Source organism: Perca flavescens, chromosome 15 (genome assembly GCF_004354835.1).
Source record: "Perca flavescens isolate YP-PL-M2 chromosome 15, PFLA_1.0, whole genome shotgun sequence".
Classification (NCBI taxonomy): Eukaryota; Metazoa; Chordata; class Actinopteri; order Perciformes; family Percidae; genus Perca; species Perca flavescens.
In genome coordinates, this window is record NC_041345.1 from 14,174,583 (window position 1) to 14,202,568 (window position 27,986).

Sequence of the window (27,986 nt, forward strand, 5' to 3'; positions counted from 1 at the left end):
ATCTTTCGTGAGTTATTTAGTACAGTCTTAGTATCTTCTTTATTCGAAATATGTTTCTCAGAAGAGCTCGTGTTCAATGTTTATTTATATGGCGTGGTACAACTCAGGCGTTTTCCCCCCAATGCGGTGGCGCGATTACATACAAAGTCATTGCAAAGACACAAATCATGCAATCGAACGATTGAAGCGTCACAAATATTTGCTTCGCCTGCCTGGTGTGAACACACTGTGAGAGAATTGGTAACAGCTAAAATAAGGCAAAGTGTGGCTTTAAATTGAAATGACCTCAAAGTTAGCATCACTTTCCCTGATTCTGTTCATACAATTACATCATGTTAAGATTTAATTTTATTGATGACCACAGACATAAATGAGCAGTATTTTCATACTGGCATGTTTTTGTGTTATGGTGCAGATTTTTCATACTGACATTAATCCAATTATGTGATACATTTTAAAACAGGTGATTGAAATTTTTAAGTAAAAGCACAAGTTAGTTGGCAGCACACACACAATTACAAGAGCTGCAGTAAGCCAAACAAATGGGATTAACATAGCAACAATGTTCAACCCAGTTTTATGAGAGTCCAAATACACATCAGTTTCCATGGGATAAACCTAGTTAAATTAATCATATTACAGAAAAATGTAATGTAATATAGTGATTACTAGCCTGGGGAGTTTCTACAACGTAGGATAGACAATCAGTAGCCACCTAATTCTAAAATAATGCAACATTTGTATCTTTGTTAGTGTGAGAAAGGGAAGCTGGCTGAGACAATGTGGCCACTATCAGACTCTAATGCGAAAGCCTGGACCAATATGACACAACAGGCTCTGTTCCACAGGCAACAAGGGAGGCTCCACTATCAGGCCTGGGACTGCTGCAGTCTCTGGCACCTCCACCGATGCAGAAAAAGTAGGTCTGCATGGGACCCAAGGGGAAGTAGGGCCCCAGTGACATTCCACGGTTTGTGCCAAAACGGCTAAATGGCAACCATTTCCCTGGAGTCTACGCAAACTACAGTTTCGGTTTCACCCATCAGTGTTGTTCCAGGTACAGGTTACAAGTAAACAACTCTATTGAAACCATTTTCAAAGTCTCACTAGACTGTGACCTGAATGGGATATGTGAGAAAGGTGTTATGCACAGAACACTACAATGAAAGCTTTATACAGGTGTGCTTTGGGTTTGGAAGTTCTAATAACAAAACCAAATCCAGCACACTTACGGTTTATTATTTTCACTTACTTACTAATAATTAATTTAGACAATCAGGCAAGGATCAAAGGGCCGAAACATCATTAACAAAGTGAGTACAAGTGATCGACAGTGTGCTGGATTTTTTTAGTTTATCAGAGTTTTTCATCTGAATGCAAATTTTCTGGTGCGCAAGAACTTTGTAGTAATAAGAGCAAAACGGGGAAAAGACTGATGTGATGGTTTCGTCCTTCGTAAATTCTTACAGCATGTTGTCCACCTACAGCTGGTGCTCACTGCTCACAGCCACAGGTGATCAGGAAACCTGGACAGGGCTCTGCTGATGAAAGACAGTGGTCAGAGTTAAGTTCAACATGGTGATAAAACATAAAATGTTTGCCGTCTGTATCTGCCCTCAGAAATCCTGGTTACCTTGGTAACCACCTGTGGCCTGGGGACTCCCAACCAATCACAAAGCTGATTCCTGTGGGTCCGTACTGTGGCAAGGTCACTCTCCCTGAAACAAACACCCCAGCATGACAACGTGTCACATACATACCAAAAGCATTTAACACAAAATATTTAATAGCTGCATCCATTGTGACCACTAACCAATTAGTATCACTTAGCAGGGTCATGACATCATCCAGCATTTCTGGATTTATGACATCATCGTAGGTCAGCAGCATCTCGTACATCTGGCTGGCTGTTGTCTTTCTGATCTACAGTTGTAAGAGAGGAACAGTAAATGATTGTTGTAGCTGTTGTTACACAAAGCAAAGTAAACAATCAAGACTAAGAGGAGTCTACAGCCATGCTGAAGGGAGTGTACTGACCAAAATGCTAACTTCAGCATGCTTACATGCTCACAATGATAATACTAACATGCTGATGTTGAGCTTTTATGATATTTACCATGTTCACCATCTCAGTCAAGCATGTTAACATGCTAACATTTGCTAATTAGCACTAAACACAAAGTACAGCTAAGGCTGATGGGAATGTCATTATTTTTATTAAGTATTTGGTCATAAACCAAAGTACTTGACAAATTAAAGTATTGACCTGGTGATGGTGCTAGATAAAAAGGCAGGGCATCACTAAAATTAAATGACTAACTTAAGTCATTACAATTTATTCTGATGGGGGACATCATCGTCCAAACCAAAGTTCATGTCAATCCATTGTCGAGCCATTTCACTCAAAATCACAAATGTCAACCTCAAGTTGGCACTAGATGAAAACGTCAGGGAATCACCAAAGTCATTAGGACCATGAATTTCAGTGCAATTCATCCAAAAGTTGTTGAGATCTCTCAGTCTGGACCAAAGTGGTGGACAAACCAACCAAAAATCTACACTGCAAACGTGGCTAAAAACAACAATGCAATACAATACTGTTACTGGCAATTTTAGCAGGATAAAGACAAATTTGGCTTGCATTTGGAGAGTGTGAATTTTGTACCATAAACCAGAGTGGATGTATTTTTTTTAAATGCTTAAAGAGTTTATCAGTGGTTTTATACATCTATTAAGACTGTAATGAGTATTCCTGTCTTGTGAACTTACCACAGGGTAGGAATGGCAAAGTAGCATCAGCAGCTGCGACAAAACTTTCTTCCTCACCTCACCCTGGAACTGGATCAACCCACAGAAGCTGTGAAATACCAAACAGCACAGTCAACATGGATGTTGTTTTCTACCTCAGTCCAGTATATAATGTGTTAATGAGATGGAGACTTACACAGTTACACAGGCGCGTAGCTTGGAGATATCTTTAGTCTTCTTGCACTCTTTGCAAAGGGCCAAAAGGTCCACACAGAACTGATGGCTAAGAAAAATAAAAACAGAAAAGCTTTAGCTCTCACACATATCATCCACTTTCCTTTTTTATTTTTTTAACAAAGCTGTCGCAACACTCACTTCTCTTGTGTGGTGAAGATTTCAAAGCAGCTGTTAGCAAGAATCTGATCGAGCATCTTAAGAAAAGGAATAGACACCCTATAAATAGGAAAAGAAAAAAGAAATCACTCAAGTAACAGAGAGGATATTATGTTATGAGCATATTAAACTATTTTTCTGGTGGCTTGCAAGTGTGTTTAAGAATGAATCCTTTCATGTACTGATAACACTAGCAATGGATATGAGAAAATTAATTGGAAAATCACTCTACATATACAGTACATGGTTTTATGTCAGTTAGCCTAATAGCTGGTTTGATTTGCATTGAGAAATGATTTTATGGAAAGTACCCCATGCTAATCTCTAGGTATGGTGAAGGGTATGTGATGATGTGGGGCTATTTTAATTCCAAAGGCCAAGGGAACTTTATCAGGATGCATAGTATCCTGGATCCATTAAATAACTGGCCTTTAAAAGTAAAAATCTGCCTGCCTCTATGGGAATTTAACATAGGGCTGTACTCACTTCTGTTGCCAGCGGTTTAGACATTAATGGCTGTGTGTTGAGTTATTTTGAGGGTACAGCACATTTACACTGTTATACAAGCTGTAAACTTAATACTTTACATTGTAGCAAAGTGTAATTTCTTCAGTGTTGTCATATTAAAAGATAAAATGAAATATTTATTAAAATGTGAGGGGTGTACTCACTTTTGTGAGATACTGTATATATAGCACTTTTTAAACACAGAAAAGTAAATAAACCAAAATGTTCCATCAACAGTAATAATAAACAACCATATGTAAGGAAAGCACAACATCAAAGCAGAACAAAAATATTGCAACACAACCATAGGTAAAAAACAATTAATCCTTAGAAGACTAGTTTTCAGAAATTATTTGATTTTTAAAAAGGTGAGGTGGACACATCACTCCAGTTTAAAATGGAAAAGGCCTGAAGTTATACATCTAGCAAGGACAAGAAAATAAAGGTGTGTGTTTGTGTGTGTGTGTACCTGTCATTGCGGAGATTGTCTCTGAAGATGCTCAGCAACGCATCTCCAAATTGTGTCAGATCAGCATGGTTGTCCTGGATCCCTCTCAGATAGTCAAACAATGACTGAGAAGAAAAATGCACCTAAAGGGAAGCAGCGGACAGCAGCAATAAATGTGGAGCAGCCTGATGGTTAAAACGGTGGACTAAAACAACAGAGACTCCCACTCGTTTTGAGATTGGGTGACAGCTACGCCTGTTTATCGATCACTATCGCTGTCAGTAAAGTAGACCTATTATGTAGTATTTTCTGTCATATCTATAATGTTACAATGTCCAATGTTCATTTGAACATGGCCAAAGCATAAAATAATGAGTTAAATATATTAAAAAGAAATCCCTGTGAGCCAAAACCTCAGATTTTCCACTGTTCTGAACATTCCGGTTTCAACAGTTTTTTCTACTCTTGGCTCCGTATGATGTCATACCGAGCCGGTTTTCTGTATATGGTCATATGCTCAAGGGAGGCACTACTGCAGTGGTTACATTACATACCATGCCACATGTATCTACTTGCTAACGTCAGGGAAACCTGTAATCTTGGCTGCAGATTTTGTTAATTTTGACGTTGACGGTAGAAAGTGCTGCTATATTCCATTGCAATCCACTGCTAACTACATGTAGCTACAAGCTAACGCTATAAATAGCTGTAAACTCAGACAATTTCTGCTGTTTGACTTTTGCATGGCCTTATGATCTCTCTACATTGAGGCTGGCCTTCAAGGCAGTTCCTGGAAAGTTATTTGATGCTCAATCTCTCTCTGGCCTGTGTGAATATATGCCTGTGGTGTGAGAATGGTAATCTTGGCTCATGTATTGATGCAGTATTGGCTCAGTTTCCTGCATGCAATCCTGTACAAACATATCAGTCCTCCCCATCTCGGAGGATGTATCTGTGGCAAAGAAAGGCTGGAAGAGCAGGAGGTAAAAGCAAGAAGACAGCCACATCGTCTCTACGGGAATATGTTTACAGACTCCATTGGCAGATGAGTTCAACTTCACTGCTGCTATAATAGGCTTTAAACCTATTTGTCTTTTATACATCCACAAACACTTAAAGTTTAAAATAACTCAACCATCACAAATCTTTGTGAGCAGGACCTCTTTCGAATGATTGATTTTAAAAGGTTAGGTCATACTGGAGGAGGAGGGAGAACTTGAGGCCCCTGCTGAGCCTCCTGAGTGATAGTGTGCAAAGGGTCAGGAGTAGAAAGTATCAGACATGCTTTGAAGCGGTTATTTAGCACTGGATTGCAAAAATTCAACTGATGGAAAATTCTTGCTTGCCAGTACCACGAGGGACCCGTCAGATCAATTTGTTCTGGATAAGTCTGGATCAACGCTTCAAGTTCAAGTGGTTGCACAGTATTGCCAGCAGGGACAGGGAGGAGATAAGTCAAAGTAACACAGCCTGAAATCTGTAATTTTAAGAATTCATTGAAGGCTAGGTGTTCTAGAGAGAGTAAGTGATAACTGATTGAGTAGACTGCATTAGACACATGGCTCCCCCTGTTGGCCTAAATTGCTCCTAAATAATAACAACCAAGAGCCCACTTTGCCAACTCATTACAGGAAGCAGGATTACTATCATCCAAAAAAACAAGAACAAAGAGTCAGGCCTTACTGTGTGATGAAAAGTAAACTTCTACAATGAAATGGGCCAATGCTGTATATATACTAACATCCCAGCCTGCTAATGAGCAAAGTGCAATGATTCACCATTAAGTGTCACTATTATATGTAATTTCCAGGAGTTCTATATTTCATACCAGCAGTAAAACATTGAAACAACACCCTTAAAGGCAATAACATGCTAAAATCCATTATATTTGTAACTTAACTTCATACACTATGTTCTTATACTAGCAGTTTCTTCTTCTTCTTCAATTTCATAATTATGTGAACTTCTTGTTTACGGCCTTAAAATGTTAATACAATTATAGACACTTCTACTAGATGAATATTATAAGTGGAAGTTAAGTTTTATAAAATACAGATGGGTGACAAAGGAAAAACCAACATTAAGTGTCTTAATAAGGTGTGGGGAAAACATGAGCTGCCAAGAGAGCTCCACTGCTCCTTCTCCTAGATTGTACAAGCTGCTGGTGGGATGGGAAACCTGTTCCCAAATCACCCATAGGTGTTCAATTGGGTTGAGATCTGGCACAAGCCATAGCATATGATTAGTACTCATCAAAGCATTTAGTGTCTTGCGTGTCTGCATTTGTTTTCGTCTTCTTTAAAATGTGTCACCCGTCTGTACATCGAACTGCTCTGATTTGACAGTGTTCTACTCCTCCCATCATGGGTGACCTACTGTGGACTCGGTTATCCCTCCGACAGACACAGTGAGGCCCAGCAGGGTGTGGTACTGATACTGGGGCAGTCCAAGCAGCTGGGTGATATACTGGAAAGCTTGGGATGGAGCATTCCAGTTAAGACTGGTTGTGGTCTCACTGAAAGAAAGAGCAAGTGGAGTCAAAGATCAACAAATATCACAAGTTGTCGCACATACAATTGTTGCACATCATACTTTTCATATTTATTTGCCAAAACAAACAAAACAGTCTGTTCAATATAAAGCTGGTTCACTGCAACTGTGAGCTTGTAATGCTGCTGGATGATCTGCAAATTGAGGGACAGGGGTGACTCACACAGGAAAAATGCTCAACAACTCCTCTCTGTGGGGGATGTGAGGTACTGCAGGCTCTGTGCTGTGCAGGAGGCGCAGGAAGACGTTGCCAGCGTGGGCTCTGTAGTGGTCAATCTTCTCTGCTGACTGCTGGGCCAGGCAGCACATCATACACTTCACTCTGCAGAATAGTAAGACATAGAGAAAAGAATTGTGATTTTATTCCGTAAATCAGAAATCAATGCAGGGTGTCACTTCACTAAACTTTACTAAGGTATCACCAAATTGGCTATTTGTGTTAAGTTATTTATACCAACTTCTGCACCATTTTAGCTAAGTTTCTGGTGACAAAAAAATTCTGTCCTATCAACAGTAAAAGTATGTGTTATGCAATACTTACTTTACTTTGTTACTTTATTATAATTACAAAACCTGCATGATCCAAGCTGGATAGACTTAGGCTGAGGTATTGTGGCCACACCTTGAGACATTGAAGTGACACCAAAGATTAAGATGAAACAAGGTTAATAAAAAAGAAAAAAAGCCAAGAGTTGGTGTTACTCAGAGTCTTCCATTTGGTACTCACAGGTCCGGCAAAAGGATCTCTGGAGCAATGCTGGCCACCAGCATAGTCACATCCATCAGACTAGTCATCGCTGCCTCTCTCACCCTGGGCACATCACAGAGAGAGTAAATGACATGGTCCGAAATCTACCTTACACAAATTGACTTGGGTCATTATAATCTCAACAATCTATCATATCTATATATAGCCATCATTTGAAGGTTATATTTCATTGTCACTGGTAGATTTGGCAGTTTTATAGTCAAATTAGCGTCATCTCTGCAGAGCACAATTTGTTTATGTGAAATGTTAATCACGGCATTCTTTTTAAAGTCACACCCTGAAATAGATGCACACAGTGGTGAGAAATCTGTCTCTGTGTGGGTGTGGGCTCGAAAAAAAGAGGAAAAATGTGGCACAAAAATAAAAAACACAAGAGATAAGGAATTGTAAACGAATTCAAGAGAAAGAATGAAGGAAATAAAACAATAACAAGTGTCATGAGAGAAGCAGCCCATCCCATGTTGTGAGGACAAGTGACAAGCCTGGTGACATTCCTGGCGAGGCGGTAAGCATGGCCCGGGGCTACTAGTGAGACAGGCATGTATGTAATGTCTTCGTGACCCTAGGTAAAGGAACAGAACAACACCGAAGGCCTCAGGCAGGGGCCTTCCTGATCATTCCTAATCCCTGAGGCAAGTTAAAAAAACGTGTGTATTTGTGAGGTGTGAGTGTTTCTGGGTATATTTACTAGGGCTGTCCCCGACTAAAGAAATTCTTAGTCAACTAACACTTATAGGATTTTGTCGACTAATCGATTAGTTGATTTAATTGACAGAGCTGTGCGCTTTGAGAGGTGGTTAAGACTAGAAAAGCACAATATAAATGTAGTTAATTAACCATCTGTAAAACTGAGTTTCTCCACAATTAATCCTGCAAAAGCACCACTTTAAATCTTGTGTTTACCATAAATGTGCTCAGAAGTTTCTTGGAAATAAGTAATTAAGCATGAATAAGCATAAAAATGACTAATCGACTAAAGAAATCTTAGTCGCCTAAGTCCAAAATGACCGATTAGTCGACTAATCGACTAAGAGGTGGCAGCCCTAATATTTACTAATGTGCGTTGATAAGTACTCACCAAGCACCTACGTCCCCTCTGCTGTCTGTCGTGTAGTCATTCATGCTGTTGAGCAGAGCGCCATACACCTCTGCCACATTTTTGGAGCATAGGGCAGAGTCTGGGGAGCCATGGGCAGAAACACCAGCCTTCACACACACTCTGATGGAAGATGAAAAAGAAATTCTTATTAAAAAAGATTCAAAGGGCCGACAGAGGAGATTCAGTATCTGATGACCACATTTTTTTTAAATTTTGATTAAAGATGCAAAAAAAAGTTGTAGAGAAACAAATGGATGGACACGTCATTCAGGTCATTCAGGTATACTCAGCCAAATGTTTATTTTAGCATTAGTCCACACAACTAGGGCAAGACAAAGAACAGAGGAGTGACGGTGGGGCCTTTGCAACATGCCTGAACCATCACGACTAAATTAAAAAGGAATATAGAAAACAAAGATAATAGAAGGAATAAATAAAAGTTTTTATGGATACTCACTGAGCAATTGCTTTGACTGCATCTCTCCTCGCCTCTGTAAAACTCCCATCCTTCTGGCTGACAGTGCACATCTGCTGGAGGCCTTCAAGGATCTGACACACACACACACACACACACAATCTTAAATTTAAATACTAAGGCAGTGAGTTGTAAAATGGCTACAAAATGTACACATTCCCCAAACACACCTGATTCAATTTGCTATGGATCATAAATCTTGGCAGGGAGCCGAGGGCAAGGGCAGATCCACAGCGAGTGAGCATCTGTGGACTCTTCAGCCCTTCAATGTATTGAGATACCAGGACATCTAAACACAAACACACACATACGTCATGCAGAGATTACTTTCAAATTCAGACATACAGTAGAACTAGTGGAAGTATTTCACTCACCCTGCATTCCTGAGTTTGCCTGGCCCGGCTCGTCCTGGTAGTACTCCTCACACAAGGCGGACAAGGCCGATACCACTGCAACCTGCAGGCGAAGTAGGATAAAGATCAATGAATAGGTAACAAACAAAAAAAAAAACACTGTAGTCTTCCAATTCCACAGTTTTGAAAAGTACCAAATTAACATCTTATCTGCTAATTTAAATTTCCTAAGGGCATCCATTTTGTTAAACTAATTCAAAATATAATAATAATAATAATAATAATAATAATAATAATAATATCTGCATTTCTTTGTGGATTCACTAGACAATTCACTAGTAGTTATTGTCAGGAAAAATGTAAAATTAGCATTCTCCTTGATCTGTGAGGTTACTTCCATTTTATAAAGAAAAGCTTACCATAATGCAATCCTTCACACCACTCGAAACAAGATGCAGATTCTTTATGGTGTCATCAATAAGCGATTGCCAGCCAGCTGAAACAGTGTCACAACATTAGAGACTTTGAGCTAAGATGTTGAATGAAATACAAACATTTAAAAGCATAATATTTAACTTACTGATTACAGTTTCGTTCTTGAATGGCATTTTGGACAGCGACAGCTTTTCAATAAGACCGCACACTGTAGACAAGATAAAAGTGATCACATCTACCGTATTATGAGAAAATAGCATTGCCCTTTACGTCTTCCATCATGTTCATTAAAATCACTGAATTGCATTGTAAAAGCCATTTTCTTATTTGCTGTCAGACTTACTAGCTGGCCTCATTAGCTCTCCACCAAAACCCCTACAAACAAAAGCATTAATTGGGATATGAAGCCAAAAGAATATTTAGTTGTTTAACCATATTACTAATGAGAAAAATAGATCCTTTCCACCTACCTGTATTGTTTTCTGTCACTTAGCTGAAAGTAAGACAACAAATGAACATCAGCAACAGAGGACACTTCGACTATAGTCATTCAACTTGAAACAACATTTGGCTACACTTACCTTCTGGTGAATGTTTTTTAATGCATCCACACATTCTGAGGATATTATGTCCACCACAGTCCTGCAGACAAATAAAGGAAGGAAACATGAGACTCAAGCATGTTTAAAGCAACAATTCATAGAATGGAAATATATATATATATAGTAGCTGCATCATCAGCAGATATATTGTGTTCTAATTTGTTGAGCCCCAAAGTTTAAAAGCTGACAAGTAGAATTTCACATCATGCCAAATGCTAAGGAGAAGCTCATATTCACACTATATTAAGACTGTTCAGGTAGAAGTTTTAGGACATCTTTCCATAGCTCAATGTTTTATTGACTGGGTATTGTAGTCTACCTGTTGGTCTGAAGGCCCAGTTTGTACAGAGCGTGTGTGATCTCTGCACATGCCATGATGGCTCCATGGCGACCGTGGAGGTCAATGCCCACTGCCATGGGCAACATCTGTGGTAAAACTGAAACCAACAGGAAAAAAGCATGGTATACCTATTTATGAACATTAAGTTTAGGTTTCAGTCAATTTCTAAATGGCATTTCTCATTAGCAATGTGCTTTCTCCACTGCCTGTGGAAGAGGTGATGTGACTTTGTTTACCTGTTGTTGCCATATAATTAGGTGCTTTAGGCGTCAGATTGTGGAGTGCTTTAGTAGAGAGCTCTCGGATCACACTGCAAAACACAAAGAATATAGTATTGTGTTTATTGTATTAGCTTCATATTTGGTGACATTTATGAAGACAGGGAAATACAAGTACTTGCCTATCCCAGTGGTTGATCTTCATAGCTATCAAATGATCAATCATGGCCTCGGTGTACTCTGGGAAACTAGCTATATGGACACTTTAAGAACAAAAACCAAAGTTTTAGACGCACAGCTGACAATATCAACGGAAAATAAATAACAGCTTCAGACATTATTGTGTATAAGCCTTCAAAAGTGTGGGGAAAATCTATTTCAGCCACTTCTCATCATTCTAAATCTAAAAAAAAAATTTCTCCATTTTCCCTGCTTGAATGGTTTCTCTGCTAGTGATGACACAGTTCGGCCAAAGGTGACAATTCCTGAAAGGGCATTGGAGCCTTTTTATGTTGGTTTTAATGCACACATTTCCTTACATGCCAGGTGTGTATGTACAAAAGGTGGCAGGCAGATGTTCATAAATTTAATTGGAACTGCAGTTGTATAGCAACATAAGCAACAGCTATGTCCTGGTATTTAGGATCTTACGCTGCATATTGTGGGTGTAATATCAACTCCAGATTTTGATAGCTGTGCTTTAGTGCCACATTTACTTAGTTAAACTAAACAATTTGCAAAATCTACTTGTATTTGTTAAAAAGCTGCTCATTATTGGGTACTTTACTAACCACAACTGGACACAGTGCACACAATTCTCCTTTGACCTGAGTGCATTTTTCTCATTAGTGGGACAGGAGGAGGGAGAGGAAATATTTTGTTCAACCATGAAGTTGGACTGGTTTGTCACTTCCTTTGCCAATATGAAGGATGGGACACTACCTGTTGATGGGTTGGATATTTCAGCATTCATATTTCAAATGTATTTCAAATCTTGTATGTAGGGTACTACACAAGAAGGTTAGTCTGGAGACAACCTTCACCCACAGGAATAGATTGGAATGTGTGAATCTATTAGAAGCACAGGCCATGAAAGGTGTAGGTTTGAAAGTAAACTGTTCCATTGAAATAGATAGCCTGGATTGTGTGAGGAAAAAAAAGTATAAAAGGAGGAGTTATTTTGATGTTTGTTGAGACACTATGGGTACATGCTCTTAGGAGTGTGTACACATGGTTATCTCCATTTCTAGGAGAGAAACCTTGGCGTATACATTTGGTGCATGTCAACTGTTCTTCCTTTCATGAATGTTTGTTTGCTTGTTGTATGAATAAAGCTGCATTAGTCTGAACTCATTGTACTATTTGTTAAAGTCTTCATCTCATTTCCAGATATTTCCCCATATCACCTGTTGCCATCCCACATTATGTTTAGGATGTTATAACTAGTGAAAGTGAAAATATGGCTGTAAAGGGCAAGCTAATGTGTAGATTACACTGTTTCTTACCTGATGTTCAAATAGCAGTTGTTGATATTCCCAACAGCATAGTAGTCTGCTGCAGTCACAATGTCAATACCGTGAGGAAATGTCCCCTGTTGACACAAAAGCGAGCAACAACAGCTAAGATGTTTTAGTGCATTATGTGAGAATGGCCCATATTGTTTAACACAGAGCAGATGAATCTGAGATTGGAAATAAGTGATTTGTTCCAAATTCAAGTAATGACCTAAGATTTTAAGAAAGATTTATGGCTCAAGGACTATTGGCAAATCAAATGTTTGCTGGCGCCCTGTAGCTTTTCTGGGAGGCTAATTCTTTTCTTCGAAGGCTTTCACTAACAAGGCAAGACTTGAGTAATTGGCAACACCTAATCACAGTAATTTGGTTACTCATGATGCACAAGTAGTCAATACTGCGGTCACAAACCTGTCTGCCGACATTCTCCTGGAAGGCAGCCTGGGACAAAATGAGACATAAAAATTAACTTCTGTCATGTAACTGAAAATCTTTAGTGAAGAAATCGTAGGATGCTGACCAGAAAACTTACAGAGGCAGCTCTGCGGCAGTTGACATTTCGGTCGAACACAGCTGTGATCAGCAACGCACTGCAGAGAGAAGTGGGGATTGGAGAGTGTAAATTATCTAAAGACCTACCTATCAGTGTCCACAAAATACACTGAAGAGGGAATTCAGTTTGATGTTTTCACAATCACAATAATGCTTAAAAATTGAAGATGAATGGGTATGTATGTAATGAATTCGTCTTTTGTAAAAAATTACATTTATCGTTATGCCATTTACTATCTAACTGGAACATTTTGAGAACGATTGTGGCAGGATTGCTGTGGGCAAAGTAACGTTACCATGGTGATACTGGTGACACTGGTAAGAGCAAATTACACTTAACCATGTATCCGCCAAATTTAAATAGCTCATGTTACTGTATTGTGTGAACAGTTTACTTTATTTTATATTATATGTGGCGTTTTCTTTTATCGGGGTGCCAATGTTCCAAAACAAGTTCCTTCCTGAGACCATTTTAAAGAGCCAGCATCGCTGAGTTCAGAGTCGCCCAGACGATTGTGATTGAGTTCAGAGTTTAGCGTCGCCCAGACGATTGTGATTGGTTTTAGAAGAAATGCAAACAATCATGCAAATTTTTTCTCCTATCTTGCAATGTACAGTATGTGTGGAGGAGCCAAACCTGACTCCCCAGCGCTGTGGAGATAGGTCTGGCAACCTTTACTGAGAGAGGTATTTCTTTGTTCTGTTACAGTGTCTCAACATCTCAATAATTTGTTAAGAGTCAATGACTCAGATTAAAGTGATGTCTAAATCTAGATTACATCATCACCACAAAACGACTGACGAGATGACTGTCCAGCAATACTGGAAGTTGTTTCTGATTATGGTTTTGACCTCAATAACCCTCCACTCTACAAGTCTCAAGAGGGTGTGTGAATGTCACTTGTTAAAGGGGGTCCAACCTACTTATGCATTACACTAACTGAGACTAACTGCTATTGGCCTTGTCTGCTCTCCTCCCATGTTCCCTGCCTCCTAACAGCAAGATTCAGGCCTGGAGCTTTACTAACTGCCCCAGTTCGGCTTTACTAACTGCCCCAGCCCTAAGGGCTTGGAAACAAAAACACTCCTGAATGCACTCTGGATAACACCCTAAAAGGATATTTTGAATTATGTCTGCCGCTATGAAGTATTAAGTACACAGTGTAACTGTAACTGTGTAAGCAGAGATACAACTGTGTGTATATGTGTGTGCCCGTAAGTCACTTAGTAGCACATTCACAAAAGTGAGTTTTCTGTAAATGTCATCAAGCTGTGATGAAAAGAGCAGGAACCAGCTTGTCTGAGCATTGCTGCCAAACGGCGACCGAAACCTACAGCATCAGGCGAAACCTGGCAATCCTGTAGGCTAGGGAAAGGGAGGGTGTTGTCACGACTGATGATAATTGAAGTCGCAGGGGTTCAAACTGACACTGCAAAAGCTGGTCTGCACAGTCAGAGGCCACAGGTTCATACATGCACACCGAGAGAAAAGAGATCAAGGAGAAGGCAAACCGTTACTATTGACAAAGACTGAACGTCACTGGATGATATTGCACCCTACGGTAGTTTCTCTACACTGGTTGTTGATTAGATACAAGTACAAGTTATAAAATGTTACTAATTGCTGTTCAGATTGACTCCAGATAATGATCCTGGAAAACGGCCTTCTTAGCCATTTTGCATTCTAATCTATAGACCAAAAAAGACCATTTCTATCCAGACCATACAACTGGTAAAACTGCAAGTTAAACTGTTTATTGACCCAACAAAAAACAAAAGTCAAACTCTGGAGATTTGAGTGAGATAAATCATAAGCCTCTGTCAGACATTCACTCAATTAAGATAATTTGATGGCAATTTAACATGTCGGTCTCATGTCTGAATAAGCAACCTGGTCACTTTTGCGCAAAAGTCTTGACGGCAATCTAGTAACATGATGGAATGAATTAATATGAATGAATAGAACAAGAGTGCCAACTTCCAACCTGCCATCCATTGCTTGTCCACTGTCTGATATTAGAAAACAGCGAGCAGAAAATGCTTTCTAATAACGTTAAATGACGTACCTGATGCAAATCTCTTCCTCTGTCTCTTTGCCAAATATCATGCGAGCATGCAGCTCTTTCCCTTTTTCCGTAGGTTGTCAAGTGTCCTCAATAAAGCCATAAGGAACATTTATGTAAAAGTCGCCTATGTCCTAATTGCAAAAAGCCAGCACTTTAAAGGGTAACTTTAGAAACGGGGAGTTTTCAGGTGCAAGAGAATATGAACAACAATTTAGTTCCCCAACTAGATCTTCCTATGTGGCAAAGAAAACAATGTATTCATGAAGGCATCACACATGGACCTTAGAAACACTTCCTGCTGGTTATACTGCAATGTTGAAGTCTGATGTTTTGAAATTAAATGAAGCTCACAACAGATTTTCACTCAAGTGAGAGCTTGGATTTAGTTTTTGGATATGGGAACGTGTATTCAGAACAGCTGGCAGGGAGCCACAAGATGATCAACAGCAGGTACTGTGTGGCAACAGTAAGAGTTTCATTGGAAGAGAAAACAATCAGGACTGCACCAAACTTCAACTTCAACCAAATTGTCAATGAAAATTATTTTCATTGAAGATTAATCTGTTGATTTTTTTTTTTTTTTGATTAATCAATTATATGTTTGGTCTATAAAATTGGTCCAGAAAATGGTAAAAAAAACAAAAAAAAACATCCTTAAATGTCTTGTTTTGTCCACAACTCAAAGATATTAAGTTTACTGTCATAGAAGAGTAAATAAACTACAAAATAATCACATTTGAGAAGCAGGAATCAGAGAATCCTTACTCAAACCAATAAAATTAATCACCTTTTGATACCATAACCTTAGAATGACATGTTTGTGTACTTCAGACATACTGCTGCCTACCCTCAATATGTAGGCACAAAAGTCTATATGGTGACATGCAAGATTGATGTGGCACAGAAAAACTGGTTTGAGGCAGCAAATAACTGCTAAGAGGCAAACCATGAAGCTTCTATGCAAATTACAATGAGAACATACTGTAATCCAATATGAGCTGCAACCTAAAAAAGTCACACTTATTATTTAAAAAGTTTATTCTGCTTTCATCTCTCGATTATAGCGGATAGTTTTTTACACAGTTAAGTAATATATTTAGAGTATGTACATATAGATGAGATGATATTATTGGCTGATAGTGTGCTTATCACAAATATATCAGTGTTGGTGTGAATGCAAAAAGATGTTTATGGGCTACCCATATTTGACCTGTATTTTTTCCTTCTTTGTCAGGAAAGAGAAGGGATGTTATGTTGTTGAGGGGAGCAATAATGGCATACTGGGGATGTTAAGCTGATGTAAATAATGCTGTAATGTACAATGTAAAATACATACACAAGGAGAACTGTTGTGTTTGCATTTTCAACAAACAGCAGAAAGAGCAAATTAAAATGGGAGCATATCGTGTGGCCGGGTTAGCTCAGTTGGTAGAGCAGGTGCACATCCAGGGTTCGAGTCCGACCTGGGCGATTTTCCTGCATGTCTTCCCCCTCTCTCTCCCCCCTTTCATATCTGGCTGTCCTTTCCATTAAAAGGCCCCAAAAAAATCTTAAAATAGATAAATAAATAAAATGGGAGCATATCAGAAACAGCTTTTTTTCTTTAGCTGACCATATCATTCAAATTTTCCTGTGAGAAAGAGTATAGTATTATTAAAGGCATATAATCATTTGGGCCACTTATCGACAGAAGATTCACTCTTATCTCACTGAAACACAACTTGACAGATACAAATGTGTCCTTGGTGTGGTTTTGCAGCGATCCATGAAGATGAGGTTTTTAGGCAAAAGAAGGAAGAGGAGAAGCTTACCTGGCAATCTGAGTGACAAAAGGCTCGAGTTCTTCAGGTTCATAAGCTCTGGCAAAAGACCAGCACACGTAGCAGGCAGAGTCACGCACATTGGAACCAACACTGCACGCTCCTCTCTTTTCATCGTAGGTCAGGGACTTGACAATGAGTGGCACAACTGCAATGAGACAACGGAAATGAATGGAGTGGTTTTATCTCAAGGACAAGAAATAAAACTAAGATCAAAGAATAAAAGCTATGTCAAAAACATATGTAACATACTGTATGCAATATTTGTGCTGAGGAGAGTTCAAATGTCACTACTTAAGCACCAAACATGATAAAACCAAAATCCTTGGACTAAAACCAGTAACAACTAGCTGAATTAAAGATGATGTGTGCTCACTATACTGTTTATTTATAATGAAGAATTCGTAAATCATTGTTCATGAACATTTTTATATACCAAAAAGTATTTCAGATTGTGTTATTGTTATGGTTTACATGCATTTAAAGCAACCCTTTTGCAGCGCATTGAGAAAGACGCAGAAAAGTGGTTTTCCTTGAAATTCTTAAAGAATTGATAAAAGACAACAGAAAAATACCAAAATAATGGAGTCAAAGTTTCAAATTACAGATTTTAATTATCATATATTAGAATAAGGTATCGTTTGTGTGTGAAGCACAATGACATGGCTGATTATCAGTTTCTAGTGTAAGACTATTTGAATGTGACCTGAATGCCAACTTATTCTTTTCCCACTGTGAGTCGACACATCAGTTATATCAGTGTTCAAAGTCATTTAGTAAAAGGGACTAATTTGGAAGTTAGCAATAAAGTTAACTCATTTAGTAAAAGTTGTATAATTTATAAGTTATACATATGTAACACTGTACACAACACTGCTCACAATAAACAGGATCAGCACCAATTTCACCTGCATGTATGCATATGTCGTATCGATCTTGCCGGCTTGCTACTGGACTTTACTGAAAACTTGACATATTGGTGTGATAACATAACATGTTGATACATGTTATTTACAGTAACTGCAGAATGAGGCATATGTGGTCATTTCCACAAAAGACAAGAGATGGAGCCGGTAAGAGGAAGAAGAAGTGAGAGCCCACCCCATCATGTAAATCATCGCTTGAGGCTTGACTAATATCAGGTACATCGATGTTGCCTAAGGGCCTTGCTGTTTGGGCTGAAGCCCCACCCACTAGTGAGACAACATCCCAGGGAGAGGAACTCACCACACAACTAACCAAATACAGCACACACATGCACCATCACACACATTCACAAACACACTCTGAACTTTTGACACATATCGGAGCCAACATCCTGACTTGCGCTCGCTGTGGACCGTGGAGCAGCTCTCTACACACTGAAGACTCAGACCAGAGCAGGTAATGTTTTTTGTTTTTTTTTGACTTTCTTTAATTAACAAGGAAGCGGCATTGAGTTACATTTACAGCACTCCATCGCAGCCTTTCTGTTATTGGAAAAGACCGTCTTTGTAGTTGTAGTTTGTAGTGTGTATTATTTAGGGGAGGCATACGCTACGTATCAACCTGTAACCTATGGATTTCAATTAGGCCCTACTTGCACTGTCAAAACTGATGCACAGGTAATGCTTAAATTACCTGGCCTCTGCAGAAGACCTTCTAAAAAAAGCTCAAGTTACTTATTTAGATAACATAGTTTTTTAATAAAAAATTTTTAATAATGTTTTGACTGGATTATATAAACAGTGAAAGCAATACACCATTAAAAAGAGATTTTCTAATAAATTTCAGTTCTTAAGAAAGGAGTGGCTCTAAGAGTAGCACAGAAACTTGAGTGACAACTTCTTGCGACAGCGCATGACAAGCAGGTTCTTCCACAGGCACCCAGTAACACTTATCTCAAAGCTTTAGGTGATGTTTCATTTCAAAGGCGAACCTGAAGTGTTTCGTAGGCCGCCTACTTCTGTGTTTAATTAAAATGTCTGGTTTTAACTATAGCTACACATTCTAGCTGGTACTTTACAATTTATACAATTACTAAAGAATTATTTCTCATACTCCTGTATCTCCAGAGCTGTTGAGCTCGTCAAATGATGATTGGGAGCTGAGTGCATCCCGCAGGTGTAGTCATGGGAAGCAGGTGGCTCATGGTTCCCACGCCGACAGCACAGAGTTTAGTAAGGTTGAGATAGAAAGCATGTCTCTGCATGCCCTCCAGGTCTGTGTCAGTAAGTGCCTAGTCTGCCCACCACCTGCCTACCTAGCGCCTTAGCAGCTCTCTAACTTTATAGGACAGAAGAGTGGAATAATATCAGAGCAGACAGACAGGTGAACAGGCAGGTAGAGGCGTTTGTAGGCGGCTGCCAATCAACCAAAACCACACTTAGACAGGAGTGCACCTATGCAAACATGTTGGTGAACATTCGCATACAGTAGACAGGTTTTATATTTAACTATTTCTCTGTGGTCCTTTGGTGTACAGCCCAGTGTGAAGTTACAATTGCAGAAATACATTAGCCTGAGGGTGCAGTGTTTTGTGCAGCAGGAGATTTTTCTGCACAAGCAGCTAAAGAAACACAGAGAAAAACCTTCCAATTAGAGCCAGTCTCCACCTGAACCAGACAAACAAGTCTATTAGCCTCATGACGTGACTGTCAGCTCAGTGAGAATCTGGTACAAAAGCTACAATGATTCATGAGTGTCTCTTAGTGCCACACTCCCTAACAGCTTCAGGGAAAAGAGGGACTTCAAGAGAACCTAAAATACTTCTAATTCCTGAAATGTGCTGTATTTTTCTTTCAGACAACATCCATTAGAATCAAGATGGAAACTGCTCAGGAACGCAAGCCAAAAAGACCCCACTATATTCCCCGACCGCCAGGCAAGCCTTTCAAGTACCAGTGTTTCCAGTGTCCTTTCACCTGCAATGAAAAGTCCCATCTCTTCAACCACATGAAATATAACTTGTGTAAAAACTCCATCTCCCTGATGTCACAGAAAAATGGGCAAATAGCCCGACGGGTCAAGGCTGGAGTAAAGGAAGACCCTGTCAAATCTAAGGACTGTCAAAGCCCCCTGCCAGCAGTTCAGAACAATATTCCTGAGACACAGGGAACTGAGGTGAACAAAGCTGAGAGCAGAGATGACACAGAAGAAGTTGATGTTGAGTGTGACAGCCCAGTCAATAAAGACAGCCAGAGTGTAGCAAAATCAAAGACAGTAACGGAGGGAGAGAACAGGGAGAGCAATGAGGCCAAGTCTCTGCCGCGCCCATCTGCCTTCTACTCTGTCACACCCAAAAGTGACGGACCAGAAGCCTTCAAGTCATCTGTGCAGCAGTCGGAGGATTCACAAGCTCCTGTTCCCACTTTCAACCACCCAGGCTTCCCATGGGGCACGATTTCATCATCCATTCCCTTGAAATCATTCACCCCTCCCATGGTTGCTGAATACTCTCCTTATCTCCTGCCTAATCGTCCCCTGTATCCTCCATACTACCTCCCAGCAAACCACCATGCAAATGAGCCAAACTCTCCTTCTTTACGGCCAGAGTTTTTGGATCCCCAGAGGCCTGTGATGCCACAACCCATTGCCCCACCTCACACTTCACTCTTTCCCCCATATCCATACAGATACTGCCACCCCCTTCACCAGGGCCCCCCTCTTCATTTTGGCCTGTACAGACCCCATGAGCTCTCCATGCCAATTACAGGATCCAGATATCTCCCATCGGACTTGTATGGCCCAACCTTTGGGCCTAAGGATTATGACTTATACATGCATTTGCGTCACAGTCACAACAGCCTCAACACATCTACACAAGAGGAGAGCAACAACGGGGAAAGTGAAGACAAGGAAACCAGGCTGAGCCCTAAAGAGGGCTGTTCAGCCTTGGGGTCCCCTGACAGACCCAGTCATGCACAGATCATCCAGAGAGACACAGAGGGCCAACAATACAGGGGTGACTCACAGACAACCACCCAACTAGGACGCACAGCTGCAGCCATGCAACCCATCCAAACTGACTTAAGACACAAGGAGTCTGCAGAAAGCTTGCTGCAGTTAGGAACTCTGCATGTGGATGGAGGGTGAGTAAAAATCTCCAAATGTTTTTATCTTTGCTTAATTGAGCTGCAATATATTGTATTTGCAATTACCGGTAATTAATTGTAATCAGTCCTTTAACTCTTTATTATTTTTGGCCTGTCTCTTTCAGATCATCTGAGAGCAGCAGATATTCCTCTATGCCTCTTTCTAAACCATATCCTGAAACTACACCAGATCAAAATGAAGGGGACAACAGTGAAGATCTGGCCCCCCTAAACCTCTCAACAAGGAACCAGGACAAAGAAAGTAGTCCTTCTGACCACAGACTGAGGGGCTTAGACACAGATAAAATAAATGGGGAAGAGTTACCTCTGAACCTCAGCCTGCGAGCTTCTTATAGCAGCCCTGTTCACAGCTCTACCTTGAGCACTTTAGATGATCTTCAGCAGAGGCCAGACACTGAGCTGGACGAAGAACGATGTGACCAAAGGCAGACTGCAGCACTGGCACTCTGTCAGCTAGCCATTGCAAGCTCTGCTGCCTCTTTGTGGGACTTCAGCTCTGCAGATAGGCCCTCAGAGGGTTCCACAGACACTAGAAGTTCTGGTTTTCCAAAGAAGACCAAGCGCACAACCAAGGCTAAGAAAACTGGCATAAAAAGAGCAAACAGTGGCCAGGCTGAAAACAAATGCCATGAACCAAACAAGAGAGCAAAAGCACCAGGGCGGGCTCTGAGGAGGAGGCCGCGCTGCTCCTAAACTCTGACTGTTGTAACATTTTGTAAGAAGGACAGAGTATATTTAACCTTCAGCCTAAAAATGATCAACTTATTGAACATAATTAATAATTAAAACGTCTATCACACTGCCACAAAGCCAACTGTAAAAAATAATTGTTGCAAAGACTTACTGTGTGTAAAAAAAAGGTGTAAAGCATTTAAATATGGGTTGTAAATATGGATTTTTTTTTTTTAAATGTAGAATGTTGACAATGGAAGATATGGTAATGTACTGTAAATGTGAATATGTTGAATAAATAAATGACAAGAACGGACTTGCTTACAGTAGTCCATGTATCGTATGATAATTATCTCAATGTAAATTTGTGGTCACATACCATCTGTCAACCGGGAAGGGAGCAACAGGCCTCTTCTTCCAAGTTCTGCCAGTGCCAGGCAGCCTCCATGCCAAGCATTGTCTGTTTCCTGGAAGCTTGAAAAGGACAACACACACAACACAGGTCATAAATTGTCCCTGTGTGATGGGTATTATTGAAAACAATAAAATAAATATAAGAAATTAGAAATGACAAAGCGTGACTGTGATGTAGAGTGCCAATATTCCCATAGCATGAACCTACCTGAAGCAGTCCAGCACTGATCCAACCACCTCATCTGCCAGCTCCTTGGGAAGCCTTCCGGTCACCCTCCCAATGCTGAAGGGTTAAATAAAACAGATGACTATTGTAACACATAAACTCTTTCAGAAGAGATGTCTTTGACATAAAGAATACCAAAGACAAGTTGCAACAAGGATGATTTGTTATCAGCAGTTCAGGTTAGGTGACATATGAACAAATTGTTACCCCTTTGCTGCAGACCAGCGCACAATTGTTTCCTTATCTTTCAGTCCCACCAGCAGATGCTCTGTAGAAATAAAAACAAATTAGATTTCCTGAGCAGAGGTATTGCAATAACAAATGTTTTGAACAGAGTGGAGGCAGAAACTGACCAATAACAGTCTCCAGTTCCTCAGGAATGTCATAGTCCTCCTCCAGTTTTTGTGTCTCCACTTCAGGAGTCGCAGCGACTGTGATAGATTGGGACATGGAAAGGTTTGCTGCCAGGGAGCGGCTGCCTCTCTGGTACCTGAAAAACATGCATAAAAACGTTTTAAGGCATTCAGGTCTTTGCTGCTATCTTATCCAGCCACATCTCACTAAGGACAGGAAATGTGTGTGATTTTGGTTGGTATGTCTGACCTCCAAGTGGCCAAACGTGGCTTCAGAAAGGTGAGGCCAAGTCTCTGGATTAGTTTGACACCAAGCTTCCTCAGCATGGCCTGGCTGCTCTCTGAAAGATTCTTTTGCTCCAGACATTGCAGAATTGTAGGAGCTGGAAACAAATAGGACATCCATATTATCTGTTGTAATACTGTTGTAACAAATGACACACACACACACACACACAAATATATTTAAATATATATAATATACATGTGCCTTTTTGTCATAAATAATTCTCACTATTTTGACAAATCATGTCAGCTACAGTATGACTGGACAGTCTATGCATCAGATAGCACGTCAGAGAAAATTAAATAGATTATTTTCACGTATGGGAAGACTCTGTTGTTATTCTTTTAAAGGGAAATGTCCCCTTATGTCTGCATTCAAATACCTGTCCTCCAGCATAGGACATTTAGATAATGATTTGTGAACACAAATAATGATGTTACCACAGGCAAAAGCAACTGAATAAAAGACTATAAATGTGACAAATGTGCTTCAATGACTCCTGTTCAGGAAATTCTGTGTCTTCCTCTGACCTCCAAAGGAGATTAGAGAGCAAAGTGTTGATTCATTACTTTTCTGCTGATAACAGGGGAAAGGGAACCTACCATACTGTAGGAGGTCATCTCTTTTTCCATGTTTGAAAAGCTTTGCCTAGGGGATACAAATAAGATGACCAAATCAATCGGAGAGACTGCAGTAATATTTGGGAAAGAATCACACATTTATCTATTGCATTAACAAACTAAAAAAACTACACATTACTCTCAAAAATCAATAATTAATAATAATTAATCATTAATGCTAGCTAATTTATTAAACATGTCTTTTTGTCTTTAAATCTTGATTTTTTTTTGCAGCAGCAGCACTTTACACTCAATCTACACACAAAAAATATGCAACTATGGGTCTTGTAGGCATGTTGACTGAACACACAGAGCCAGTTTTGACTACCCTAAGGCTCACACATAGGCTGGAACCAGGTTCACTTCACAGACATTAAGTACAAAGAGACTTTTTCTAAACATGTTATGCAAGTTTATGAGCCAATGATATATATGTAATATTCTTGCTTGAGGGCTGCATTACATTGAATTTAAAATACTCTCAATCATTAGTAACAACAGTGAGAACGTGTGTATTGAGGCATCAAGGTGGAAAAGTGGATTTCTCGGGAACTAAGTCCCCTCAATGCTGATCACATTTGATGATGAACCATTTAGCTTAAAGCAGTGGATTACACAAAGTCACTTGAAACAGCAGATCCCACACACCCAGCAGGTGCATTACACACCTGCCAAAACCACATTAGGCATTGTGTGACATACCAGTCATGTCAGCTCTTGTAAACTTCCCTTTGCAGGTTTTAATACAGCAGTGCACACAGATTACACTGGTTTCAAACATACACAGACAGGTGTGCATGCAGCAGGTTTGTGTGATCGTTGAGTATGAGTGTGATTACCAGAGACTGCAGGGCACCATCCAGCACCATAATGTCTCTCACTGACTGGTCATTGGTCTGGGATATAGTGGTCAGGCTCCAGTCCAAAAAGTCTCCGAGGCGCTTCTGTTTCACATCAGGGCGTGTCATGAACCTGTACAGTCATGTACAATAAGACAAGAAATCAATAAAAGGTTTCATGTGGATAAACAAATGTAGACACCAGTGAGACATTCAAAGAATCACCTTGCCCTCTACTGGCTGGAAAAGTAATTACAGTTCTAACTATCTAGACTGTATTTTGTGTTTACTGCTAGTTGCCATATTTTTATAGATTCATTTCAGTCTTTAATTTTGAAAGGCCATGATTGACACAGGCTTTACATAATAGACATACAGTAGACATCTGGCCTTGATGTATGCAATTTTACTGATAAAACGTACATACTACTAGGGTTTTGAATGCATACTTTTTACTTGTAGCGGAGTACTTTCAGTGTGGTCTTAGTACTTTTACAAAAGGATCTCTGAATACTTCTTCCACCACTGTTCCCAGGACACCATGGGAACAGTGGTGACTTCACTTCTTCCCTATATTTCTTACTTAAAGACCCCTGGGCTTTCTTTAGCTTAGCATAACCTGGAATTATTTGTTAACTTCCTCAATCATGTTACCTTCAGGGAAAATCAGGAGAGCAGGTGGGGCCTGTGGAAAACCGGACCAAATATAAAGAACAATAAAATCAGAAACAAATGGCTTTGGTCACGGACAAAACACTGATTTTATATTTAAATACGTAGTGTCAAATCCTGTGGGTCGAATCGCTTGATCACTAATGTTATATATTTATTTATTTTATTTTAAAGTGGTATTGTTTATATTATCGTACCTTTTGTGCTATTTGCTCTTATTTACTTTGTTTTTGGTCTGATATCAGTGCTATCATTGTTGATCATATCCTTCCTGAATTTGTTTTGTGCAGTTTGATTTTCATGTATATGATGTAAATAAGTCCAAACACTACTATATATTGCCAACATAAATTTCATTTCAGCTACATAAATACAATATTCATAGGGGGAACTTTACTTAAGGTTAAGCCCTGCTTTAAGGTTTTAAAAAGAAACTCAACATTTCCTCATTTCCAGGAGCAATGCACAACTTATGTCCGTCATGGTAGCTAAGAAATAACTTCTCCATGGTGCTGACTTCATCAAAACATTAACTGAATTTGTGTTCATTACTATTCAAACATTTACACTGGTCCATCAACATCAGTAAGCCCACTGCTCTGTTGTGGCTGCAAGGGGATATTTAAGTTGTATTATGCATTGCATTTCAGTACAATTAAGTCAGCAAGTCCAGTTGAAAGTATTGAAGAACGGGAACTTAGTTTTTGTGAAGGGTAAAAAAATGTCACAGTGAAACAGTGACATTTTTGGAAACACTTACTTTGATACCAGTACAGATGCAGCATCCCTCGGACTATCACAGACGAGTAGATAAGACTGAAAAAGAAAAAAAAAAATCTGTTACTCATACTGTAAAATGGCATTACTGTAGAATATCATAACATTCTTAAACATTGGAATAACTACAAACAAATCCACAAACATTACCGGGGCTGAATAAAATTCTATTTAGATATTAAGATTCTGGATTATCTTCTTAATGGATTCTCTTTTGGTTACCTCAGTTTTGACAGGAAGACGTATTGATGATTTGTTTCTTTTGTTGATGTAATTATGGATAAATCACAGACTCTAAAACAGCAGAGGGTGCTCCGTTATAAGTTACTCTGTGTCATAACTGGCTCAGAATTACTGCTGTCAAACATTTAGACAGTTTATTCAGATATTTTTGAGGCTCCACAAATCCTGATAACAGAACCAAGCCATCACGCGGAGGGACACCTAGACATATAGACCAATCTCTTTTACGTAAAACAGTAAAACGGAATCAAGATGATATCATATACTTAACTTGCCTTTGCAATAGCTAAAATACGGTCCATGGTGGGCTCTCTGGCCTTGCCACCATCTGACTCTAGATGACCATCCAGACGATAAAGGTCAAAGGGTATAAGGCAGGTCATGGACAGCCACAACAACAACATGTAGCGAGTTTCCCAAGTCTGGAATGAGTAGATGGTAAAAACATACTATTGTTAAATGTTTTATAAAGCTAACAACAAAAATATTATAAATGCAAACCTGTAGGAGGCAAATTCACAAAGGTGTAATTGTGAAAGCCTGGATTATAATGTTGTCCTCTTAATGCCAGTCTCACCTCTGAGTCTTTGGGATCCTGCCTGGACAGCAGGTCAAGAACTGGCTGGACATCTGCCACCTCATGGGGAAAAAGCTGCATGAAGATTTTATAGCCTCTGACCTGCCCAGGAAAAAATAAAATAAATACAAATATCCTGGGGACTATCTCAAAAATCAGGATTACTGAATTGGTTGGATACATTTGCTGTGTCAATAAAATGGATCAGGTTTTATTCTATGTAGTGCAGTATTATGGGTTCACTGATGTAGCAGACAAGACAGCTAATGTAAATCGGAGCACTTTGTTTTTGACTGACCTTACAGATGATGTAGAGAAATTTAAAGCTCAAATGAACCAATGAAGGGGGAGACTTCTCACTCCTCACAAACTCCAGTATAATGTTCAGCATCCATTCTAGAACATAATTGAAAATGTGTAATCATATGTTTATAATTAATCTACAGATTGAATTTAGAGTTATACTTATCATAATGTACCTAAGTGTGGGTCCAGTAGATGAGGCTGCTCTTGATATCTGTTCATTATCACTGTGGGAGGAAATGGGCAGTGTGATTAAATGCGAGCAAGCTAAAAACCACCCACCTAAAGCACTAATTAAAAATAGTTTATTTAAGGAATTATTTTCTCTGTGGATGACTGTCTCACCTAAGAACCTCTGTGTGGCGGATTCGGTTGTCATTATGCTCCCGTGGACCTCCGGCAGGCTGGAGAGGAGAGCTCTGGTCTCGCAGCTCTCACCGAAGCCCCCCAACACACACGTTTGTACAATGGACTCTCCTCCTTCACCACCGGGACACTCATTCTCTGTCTCCGATAAGGCCATTCTGCCAGACTTCTACCCACTCACAGCGTCTTTGTTGCAAAGGCTACCGTTACCGTTATGTGTTATGAGTTATGAAGATAGACTGTATGAATCACTTAGCTAACGTTAGCTAGTATTAGCATTCAATAATGCATAGCAAAAGGAACGGATCTGGATGAAGAACTACTTTACGGAACGACGGAATTCAATCTACTTATAGCTACGATTTGGACTTGGTCTTGAGGGTAATGATGTGAAAAATGACGCAGAGAGAAAACACTTTCACTCATAAAACCGAGGCACTAGTGTATGTTTTGATGCGCTGGTGCTGTAACTAACTGTGTGCTCGCGCCCCGCCCCGGTACGGTAAGCGAGAAGGTTGATACGTATAGCTGGAGACGAAAGGCCATGAATAGGCAAAAGCGAATGAATAGGAAAGAAAAGCGCTTTTGTTTTTTATTCTGGTAAAAGCTTGAAAAAATAATTAGAACAAGGCTAGTTGAACACTCAAAACAAACT

At 39.7% G+C, this 27,986-nt stretch overlaps 1 protein-coding gene across 4 annotated transcripts; it reads right to left on the reverse strand.

Annotated features, from left to right (window-relative positions):
- Nucleotides 1-27,854, reverse strand: tbcd (tubulin folding cofactor D). 4 transcript variants are annotated; one of them, XM_028600120.1, is made up of 39 exons: nt 27,311-27,854; nt 27,142-27,192; nt 26,961-27,058; nt 26,663-26,764; nt 26,361-26,507; nt 25,826-25,881; nt 24,394-24,526; nt 23,537-23,582; nt 22,899-23,031; nt 22,649-22,785; nt 22,503-22,563; nt 22,278-22,352; nt 22,035-22,129; nt 16,881-17,037; nt 12,984-13,041; nt 12,863-12,892; nt 12,443-12,528; nt 11,120-11,200; nt 10,956-11,029; nt 10,699-10,816; nt 10,359-10,419; nt 10,248-10,270; nt 10,121-10,152; nt 9,923-9,985; nt 9,762-9,838; nt 9,364-9,445; nt 9,160-9,278; nt 8,972-9,063; nt 8,494-8,634; nt 7,374-7,457; nt 6,810-6,968; nt 6,473-6,611; nt 4,118-4,239; nt 3,124-3,201; nt 2,945-3,031; nt 2,770-2,857; nt 1,814-1,923; nt 1,634-1,718; nt 1-1,538 (listed from the first exon to the last, which is right to left on the reverse strand). In XM_028600120.1, the coding sequence occupies exons 1-39, from the start codon at nt 27,486-27,488 to the stop codon at nt 1,518-1,520; spliced, it is 3,579 nt and encodes a 1,192-aa protein (XP_028455921.1). In that variant the 5' UTR covers nt 27,489-27,854; the 3' UTR covers nt 1-1,517. The 4 variants fall into 4 exon arrangements, with proteins under 4 accessions (XP_028455921.1, XP_028455920.1, XP_028455922.1 ...); XM_028600119.1 differs by having other exon boundaries at nt 1-1,541; XM_028600121.1 differs by lacking the exons at nt 26,361-26,507; nt 26,663-26,764; nt 26,961-27,058; nt 27,142-27,192; nt 27,311-27,854 and adding an exon at nt 26,065-26,150 and having other exon boundaries at nt 1-1,541.
- Nucleotides 27,855-27,986: the final 132 nt, after the last annotated feature.

Coding starts and splice junctions, on each gene's coding strand:
- tbcd (XM_028600119.1), bottom strand. CDS start 27,488: ATGGCCTTATCGGAGACAGAGAATGAGTGTCCCGGTGGTGAAGGAGGA. Junction 11,201..12,442: donor AACTGCTATTTGAACATCAG/GTAAGAAACAGT, acceptor TTGTTCTTAAAG/TGTCCATATAGCTAGTTTCC. Junction 9,064..9,159: donor TCCATAGCAAATTGAATCAG/GTGTGTTTGGGG, acceptor TGTGTGTGTCAG/ATCCTTGAAGGCCTCCAGCA.